Source organism: Fulmarus glacialis, unplaced genomic scaffold, assembly GCF_000690835.1.
Source record: "Fulmarus glacialis isolate BGI_N327 unplaced genomic scaffold, ASM69083v1 scaffold20587, whole genome shotgun sequence".
NCBI lineage: Eukaryota > Metazoa > Chordata > Aves > Procellariiformes > Procellariidae > Fulmarus > Fulmarus glacialis.
Window position 1 is genome coordinate 18,709 of NW_009225346.1, and position 9,142 is coordinate 27,850.

The 9,142-nt window shown below is 53.7% G+C and overlaps 1 protein-coding gene across 1 annotated transcript; it reads right to left on the reverse strand.

Moving 5' to 3' along the window:
• Positions 1 to 823: 823 nt before the first annotated feature.
• Positions 824 to 4,759, reverse strand: LOC104080163 (protein FAM3D-like). Its single transcript, XM_009582460.1, has 8 exons — positions 4,654 to 4,759; positions 4,339 to 4,359; positions 3,565 to 3,688; positions 3,256 to 3,314; positions 2,765 to 2,815; positions 1,395 to 1,479; positions 1,125 to 1,251; positions 824 to 913 (listed from the first exon to the last, which is right to left on the reverse strand). Exons 1-8 carry the CDS (start codon positions 4,757 to 4,759, stop codon positions 824 to 826), a joined length of 663 nt encoding a protein of 220 aa, XP_009580755.1.
• Between the last annotated feature and the right edge of the window lie 4,383 nt (positions 4,760 to 9,142).

Sequence of the window (9,142 nt, forward strand, 5' to 3'; positions counted from 1 at the left end):
GCTGCATAACTTCAGCTGGCTGAGAAACTTGCACATCCATCCCTCCCTCTTTGGTGGGCAAAGTCGGGTTGGCACCTCGCTGGCATTATCCTACCTTTGATGGGGATGTACCATGGAGGACTTAGCTTGGTTTTAACCCAGGAAAGATGAAACTGGCTGGGGGAAATGCTTCAGTCTGCAAATATTAACCTACGTTGCTGCAAGCCATCCCTGTGGCCATCTGGCCTTACTGTGGCTGTAGGAGACAGCGGGGGGGTTGGCAGGAGCTCTGGGGGGGTACCACCAGGGCCTGAGCATCCCCAGGGATGACTTTGCCCTGTGTCGTGTGTGGGGGGAGCACCCGTGTGCAGTGCCATGGGATGGGTGATGGTGATGCCCAGCTGCTGGCAGAGGACATCGTAATGCTATGCCTGCAGGGAAAAGCCTGGATTATGCTTGAAAATGAAGTGAGAAAGTAGTGTGTTATAATTATTGTAATAAGTTTTTATAATTATAATCTTATTTAAGAAATCTGAAAAACCTTCTACAAAGTTTTTGGTTTGAAGACAGAAAAACAAAATACCCCAAATTGACCCATAGATGAGGACAGCTCGGCTGAAACCTGGCCAGGCGTTCGCTCAGGCGCTTGTACAGCTCTTCTCCAAGCCCTGTGCAGCCCCTGCTGCGAAACGGCCGGTCCCTGGGAGCGGGAGCACTGCTGGGCTGTGTGACTGGGCGGTGGAGGGGCTGGGGTCGGTGTGATGGGGTTGGGGTCCCTGTGATGGGGCTGGTGTCTGGGTGAGACTGGTCTGGTGTCCTGGCGGTGGCAGGCTGGGGCTTGCTGCTAATCCATCTTCCTGGGGGCACAACCCTCCATTTCCAGCAGCTCAGGCCAGCCGTCATATTTATTTGTCTCCTTATCATTTTTGATGTGCTGCAGGAAAATAAAAAGAGAGAGAAAATGACTGAGGAGGTTGGTGGCATATTGCAAGTTTGCAACGTGGCAAATCTTGCAGCTTGGTTCGACGTGGGGGATAGCACTACTGGCCCGTGTCTTCGGCAGACAGTTAGGTGAGATGTAGCTCGGGAGGTGCTATGAAAAGGATGGGAGCCTCCTGAGCTGGTGGCAGGGGAGGGCCACATACCTCTTCAAAGGGGCTCTTGTTCCTCAGCCCTTTCGCTCCCAAGAAGACCCAGTTGTCCCGGAAGCCCAGCTCGCTCACGTGGCTGCTGCCCAGCTCCACAAAATGTGCCCGTACTTTGTCGTTCATTCTGAAAGAGGGTAAGAAGGTGTTGGTGTGGTGCCAGGTGGGTGTCCCCTCCTGTCCCCTCCTGCTGCTTGGCAGCAGCACCTCCAGCTCCCCCCAGCTGCTGGTTTTTGGGGAGCCAGGTATCACTCCCAGGGCCAAACTCACTGTGTGGCAGCGTCATCGTAGCTGGCCGTCAGCACGATGGTGCCATGCTTGATCTCTTGGAGGAAGGTATCCAGTTTGTTAATGTCTGGAAGAGAAGAGCATTAGGAAAAGAAAAAGGGATTTAGCAGCTGCATGGCAGCTGGGGGAGCCTCCTCTGGGTTGGTGGGAAGAATCCTGGCTGTGGTGGTGCTAGCTGGGATTCGGGGTCATGGGCTTGGGGGAGGACAGGCTCCCAGATCCTGCATTCCCCATCTTGTGTTCCCACCTGGGCTCTCCCGCAGTGCCTGGGGCTGGTGCTTTCCTCCTGCTGGCATGACAACTGCAGGGGAGAATTTGCATCTAAAATTTGCTCACTTAACTGTGAAATCTGGTTACGTGAATTTACTTCCCAGCACCAGAAATGAGCCTGCTCAGTCACAGAGCTGCCTGCCCTGCAATCCTGCCTTCGGCTGTGTTGCAGGAATAATTCCTCATTCCGCATCCGTGGGATGCTGGAGTCCAACCCCCATCTAGCGGCACAGGAGCCGACTGCTCTCTCCTTCCCGGTGCCTCTCCCACTGTGCGTCTCGCTCACAAACTTAGATGGAAATCTCATAATATTAGTGTTTCTCCTTAAAACTCCAGAGTTACCAAGAATAGGTTGGAAAACCAAAAAGCAGAAAAGGGTGATTGATCCCTGGTGAAGGCTCAAACAGCAAAGGGTAAATCAAAAGCACTATAGGGGTGGTTTTAGCATGTGATTTTGAGGACTCCTGCCAAAACTCTGGAGAGTTTGGTAACAGCTTTACAGCATCCTGCAAGTCAGTGCCGGCCGGGCAATGACTTGAGTCAGTGAGTGGGTGCTGTCCTGGCTCAGGGCGTCTTCTTGCTCTTAGGAAGACTGTTTGAAGCCGGCAGGCGCAGGGACGTGGTCTTTGCTGCCACCAGGCGCCGCTCCCCATGCCCTGAGCTCCCCATTTACCCTCCTGCGAAAGGCTGGGGAACAAGCTGCTGCTCAGCCACCACCAGCATTCAAAAACTGAGTTGAAAGCTGTGAAATCTCAGGATTAGTGTAACTACCTGATCTCAGAAAGTAGCCTTTCTCAGGTCTTGAGTGCCCTGGTTTATTCAGTTTAGTGGAGTAACGTTTTTCAGAATATTACATGCATATAAAAGAAGTGAGAAGCCAATCTGGATGCAAATGCATCGCAAGGACTCCAGGCTCAATGGCCTCAGCGAAAGCTGAGCTTTTACCACCCGAGCTGGCAATCCTGGTCAAAGTCCACTAGACTTTATCGTTAAATGCATGACAGAGGAGCAGCCTAAATAGCCAGCAGCGCCGGTGTGAGCCCTGGTTGGGAATCATCAGGCAGCAAAGTGACCGTGCTTACCTCCGGAATACATGTCGAACGTGTCTGCAGTCAGGAGCTGCCCGCTTGTTCCTGGAAGGTTAAAATTCAACACAAAGCACAGTGAGTTTGCACTGGGGTGGCTCTAGGCTTTGCCTGGCCACCAGCTTGGAGTTCCTGCTGCTGCAAAATGCTTTGCTCTTCCCTCAGTGTGTCATATGTGCTATGATGATGTTGGGTTAATGGTTGGACTTGATGATCTTAGAGGTCTTTTCCAACCTTAATGATTCTATGATTCTATGTGTTGCTTGGTGGAGTTCATGGAGCCATTGTGCATGACCCAGGTGGGTTTGTTCCCATCTCCCTGGCAGTGCTTGCAACCATGATTGTGGCTGTGCGCCCCGTGCAACACCGGACCGATGCGCTTTTGGGTCAGCTGCGGTGCCTGGGATGGGGTCCCCAGTGGCCTGTGTCCTCCCAGGGGAGGAAGGGCCCCCGGCCATGGGGAGGTGGTTAATGCCCACCCAACTCACCATTCACCACTGCGATGTTCAGGCCTCTGCCAATGTTGCTTTTCACGCTGCTCATGAGGCTGGAAAGGAAAGCAGAGAGCACCAGTCAGTGCAGGGATGCCCTGGAGAGGCTGGTGCCAGTGAAATAGTGTGATGGAGCAACGTGTGGCTGCAGACAGCAAAATGCCCCCCAGAAGCTGTAGCAAAGAAAACTATTTCCAAATTTTTTTAACCACAAATGCCCTGTGATGGCCATCGATGTGCTTGGCAGAGGCCTATTCAAGCCCAGGCCAGCCGCTGCTGCCCCGATCTCCGCCATGTGCTGCTTACACCTTGTCATCGAAGCAGATGGAGGGTCCCACCACGTTTGCGGCGCCGCTGATGATTTTGAAGGCGAAATGGTTGTGGGGACAGCTCTTCTGGTTCCCACACTTGTGCCGGGGCAGCTGATCGCCTGTGAGGAAGGAGCGGAGCTGCGAGCCGTGGCCCTGTGGGGGGACACCGGCCGTGTCCCCGCAGGGCTGGCACTGAGGCACAGTGGCTCACTAAGGGGACAACGCCTGGACCAGCTTCTTGCACAAAGGAGTCTTGTCCTGGGACTGGGACCAGCTTCTTGTTTGAGGTTTATGGTGCCAAGGCTTGGGGTGGGGTGGGACGAGCTGGCCGGGGTGCCGGGTGCCGCTCTGGGTGTGAGCAGCAGGATGGCACAGCTGGTGCCGTGGGGTGTGTGCCGGGGAGTGTTCGGAGCTGGCGCTTGTTCAAGGCCAGCCCCTTGCAGCTTTTCTGCCCGGAGCTTCCCCGTTCTTGGACAGGGTAGGGACCTGTGCCACGCTGCCCAGATGGGGCCCGTGACCTGCTTCCTGCTGTAACCTGTGGCCCGGGGCTGTTTCTACTGGGGCAGAGGTATCGTGTGGAGGTTCGTGTGCTTGCAGAGCCCGTCAAAGACATGGCTGCTGTGTGCAATAACAAAATTTCCCTGCATTTGGGAGGGTGGGATTTTGCCTTGGGAAAGGAGCTCTCGAGGGCAGCTATCGTGCTTCCACCATCACCCTCGGCCCCGGAGCAGTGTTGCGTGATGGAGATGAAGTTGAGAGCGGTACTCACTTCTGGGCTTGTCGGTCACACCTGTGGGTACCAAACAGGAGGGTTGGAGATGCTGGAGAGCTGCTGGCTCTTCCCCAAGCCAGGAAGGCACCAGCTTTCCTAAACTTGCTGTGTGTGGCGGTGACCGCCCCGGTGCAGCTTCCCACCATGCTGTCCCCTCCCTGCCCTGATGATCAGAGCCGGTGGCTATAGCCTTGGCCAGGGACTGCAAGTACAAATGTTCATGGCAACTGTACGCAGCTCTGGGGTCTGGCTTGCAATGGGGACGCCTGCACCCTCCCTCTGGACCTGGCTGGAGCCCTGCCGGTGCCTCACCCAGCCAGCTCCGCAGGCTGATGGCTTTCCATCTGTGATCGAAGTACGTCTGCACGATGAACCAGGTGCCCAGCAGTGTGATGAGCAGTGCCACATGCCGGATCATGCCTGCGAGGGGTGGGAGAGGAGCCAGGTGAGAGCAGCAGCGGGGGTCAGGGACTGGAGCATCCTTCTGGCTTCTTGGGGACTTGGTCTGTGTGTGCAGGACCAAGGCACAGGGTGACAGCCAGCGCTTGTGTGGTGTGGGAAGGCAGTTAACACTCCTTCCTTCATCTTCTAAAAAGGCTCTGATCTCTTAATTAATATCTCTAGAGTATGTGGCGATGCTCACATAGGCATTACCCTTCTACTGGGAGGCATTATTCATATTTCTCCCTGCATTAAAGTAAATCTGATAATTAGTCAGAAAGCTATGTAAATCCAAATATTTCTTACGTTCCCAGCACTGCTATCCCCCAATTAGTCACTAGCTACAGCCGAGCAGCTGCTAATACAAATGTGATTGGCATTTGGCTTTAAAGCAGCGCTCATCAGAGCAAAACGTTCCAGTCCTGCATGGAAAGAGAGTAGAAAAATATACTTATATTGCAGCTGAATGGCTCTTGTGGAACCAGGAACATCTCAATAGCCATCTCTTCCCAGCTGCAGAGGGTTTCACTGGGAAAAATACAACGGGCTGAAATCTACACAAATCTTTTAAACCCTGATGCTTCCACGAAGGCCCTTTCCCATGGCGCTGGCAGGGGAGGGTCAGGGTAGCTGGGCTTGGAAGGGGACATGTAAATGAGAAGGAGGCATACAGAACTGTACAAAAATGGACAGAGAAAAGTCAATCTTTGTCTACCTGCTTACCTGTCACCCGCATGGCGGTGGGGAAAGATAGCACAACCGAGGGGGTGGTCAGTGGTCACGAGTCACCCTGAGGACAAAGAAGGAAATGCCGTAAAGCATACCTGTAACCCACCAAACCCAGGCAGATATTAGATGGAAAAATAATTGCTGTGTTTAGGCATATTTGCAATAACTAAGATGTATAAATTCCTATCGGGCACATGTGCTTGGTCCCACCCTGGTGTTGAAGTCCTGGCTCCCGTACGTTGGAGCAGGCTGCACTGATTGAGCTTGCTTCATTTTTAAGCTTCTGAACTCTTCACTGTGACTGTCTGCTGCCCCATGCGCTCCTGGTTCACGTCCTTTTCTCAGTAACAGATCACGCTTTTCTACTGTGATGAGCTCAGGAAGCACATTTTCAATCGCAGCTTTGCTGCATTTCCTTCTGATTTCCTTCTGGGATTATGCAAAGCAGGTTTCAAATATTAGGGGCTGCAAAATGCCATCTGAGGACAAGCTGCGATTTGGCCTTGCCTAGTCAGAGGAATCTGCGGGAACAAGCTTAAAACCAGAAAGGGAAGGGAAGGAGTGCAGTGCTGCTGAGCTGGGCAGAGCAGCCAGGTTTGGGGACACCTGGCCTAAGAACAGAGATGTTTACACCTGTCCAAATCCTGCAGCTTCTTCACCCACGGGAATGAGGAGTGGTTGTAATTTAGAGCGTAAACTATTTCCCACCTAAGCGAGTCCATCTGCCCCCCTCCCTCCTGCGGCCAGCCCCGATGGATGGACGGACACCTGCCACCCCACGCACCCGGCTCCTGAGGGCTGGGAACCCACTCCTACCTTCGAAATTCAGGGATACAGTCTGGTGAACGTCCGACCTGGAAACCACCCTGGAGTCCTAAGGCAAATTGTCACCTGCAAGATGTGTGCTCAGAGTTAGAGCCTGTCGTTAACTGAAGCAGCCCTTTAGTGAGGCTTGACATAGAAAATTTGTAAAAGAGCTATGCTGAGAGTTGCTTTTCCTGTTTGAAGGGTAAATAAGGAGCAATGGATTGTAGCAGGGCTGGGCTGAAAGTTGGTTTCAGGCTGCTGCGTCATGAGGAAGGAGAGAAGAGCTTTGCCTCCTGCCCAGCCCTGCTCCGGGTCCCCTCCCAGGGGGGGAGTGCCACTCCGGAGAAAGTGCCCGTGGCCACGTCATTGACCATGGCCGTGGTGCAGCGTCCCCCCTTGGCCCCCTGGGTGGGATGGACCCAGCATCCCCCCCTTGGCACCCCAGTGGGATGGACCCGGCATCCCCCTTAACGCCTTGGCGAGATGCTCCCCCTTGCCTTCCCCTGCGCCCTGGGGTGCAGCATCACCGTATGGGGCTTTTAGGCAGCCTTAAAAACAAGCAGGAAACCAATCTGCACCGCAGGAGGAAAGCTGCTGCTTTTCTGCTTGGCCTGCGACCCCGGAGGGAGTTTGCAGCGGGCCAGGGTGGCCGGTGGGTGGCTGGTGCCTGGCCGGAGCAGCAGCCCCGCAATGATGTTTCAGCTGTCCGAAGCCGCAGCCCAGCACCGCTCCCCACGAGGCCCCTCCGCTGCGCCCGTGTCTGCCGTGAGGCTGCGGCAAGGAGGAGCTGCTGAAGCTGCTCCGGTGGGATCTAGCGGCTATCCATGGAAGAGTGGCCTCATGGCTTATCTGCATTTTAAAGGAAGCCTTGGAAGGTGTTTGTGTACCCTCGGTATCGAGGCAGTGTGTTTTGGTAAGGTATGAGCTAAGCACGCTTCCTTCCCAGCAGCCTCTCACTTCTCTCTGCAGCTATTCCTCCCGGAGGAAGGTGGCCGTGAGCGGGAACCTGTCTCTGCAGGAGGTGGCTCAGGGGTCCGCAGCGCCCGCAGCCCTTCCCCGTGCCACTTTGTCCTGGCCCATCCCAGCCCCCCGGCACAGTATCCCTGAAATGGGTTTTAACCTTGTGTTGGAGCTGGCACGATCAAGCCCGTTTCACTGAGCTGGTGGAAGAGCTACAGACCTGAAAATGGGCAGTTTAAATTAGGTTTTGGAGGGCAAATGCTGCCTGTAGCTGGATCTGGTGGGACAGCACCGGGCTTTTGCCTTTTGCTCCTTCCAGGATGAAGTTTTGCTTTTTAAACGTAGGGAGCCTCTCCCAGACCTGGCTCCCCAGCCCGGCGCCTGATGAGGTGACGGGTGTGATGGGAGCAGAGGAGCAGTCCTTAAAATCCCCCTTGGCAAGTCGCAAAGTTCGAAAATGGTATTGATTTGCTTTTGGAGCCTATTGAGTTCCCCTCCAAATGCCATGAGCAGAGCCTGGAGCTGGTGAGGATTTGGACCTGGGCTGTGATTCGGACACAGCGAGCGGAGCAAAACTGCCATGGGTTTGCAAAACTGTCCCCATTTGGTCCCCACCGCTGCAGGGGACACTGGCCTCACTGGGGCCCATTGCACAGTGCTCTCCTTTTGCCAAATTTGTGTTTTTTCTATGCACATATTGATTTTGTTGCAGAGGGAGAGAAATAGAAAAATAAATGAATAACCACTATGGCTTTAGGGAAGTCATGTATTTATTTAGGCAATTTATCTTCACCTTAATCTCAGGTAAAATTTATTGGGTGAAGTCCCTGGGTGCTGAAATTCCTGGAACCTGATTGCATTACAAGAGGGTAGCCCTGTCCTGGGATTTCTATCATATTCTCTTTTAATTGTTCAGATTGATTTTTTTTGTTGTTTTGTTTTTGTTGTTGTTGTTGTGCTAAGGCTGTGCTGGAAAAAAAGACGGCTGTACTCAGGAATCTGCCAGAGAGTGACTTGCAGGAGAGGGAGAAAGGAAGGAACTATGGTGGGTGATAAACAGTTATTTGTCTAATAAAGCTGAAACTTATTTGCTTAAAAACCATTCCAGGAACAAAAAGGTTCTTGGACAAATATTGCTGAAGAGCTCTGTGGCGTTGTAAGGCAAAGGCTCCACCCCGAGCCTGCTCAGGACTGGAGTGCTGCTTGGCAGTGCTGAGTTATTGCTGCCAAGAAGAAACCGGGGCAGATCCCTGCCCTCGCAGGCAAGTTTTCCAGGATGCGGCAGGTGAATGTTCCTGTTTCTTCCCCACACCAGAGGAGAACTTCACATCTCTTCCGCAGAAACTTCTGGCATTGTTGGGTTTGGTGGTTTTTTGCTGCTTTTGAGCGCCACACGTCCCTCTCTCTCCCAGCAGGTCCCTGACCATGAACGAGACATCATTTTGGTGCGGGGTGTGGATGCAGCTCCAAAGAAGGTGGCTGCCAGACGTGCCCACACCCCGTGAGTCACCCCTCCAGAAGTCAGGGTTTTCCTGCAAAACTAATGCAGGGGTGCAGGAAGGGCCTGGTGCAGGATGGGTGCACATCCACCCTGTGCCCAGGGCTGGTCCCACCACAGGAGAGTGGAGGATGCTACAAAGCCATTTTTAGTCTCAAAAGGAGTCAACCTGACTGAGCTTTGCTGAGTTTACTCAAGGGGAGAGCGCTGTTTGCCAGAGGGCTTATAAATTTCTCAGCTCATAAAAATGCTTGGCCGGCTGCTGCGCCTGCCAAACTGCTGGAGAGGCCATCTTATGGTGCAGCTGCCCGCAGCACGAGTCAATAAGTTAACCGGGGTGAGGCCCTGATCCTGAAACAGAACCCA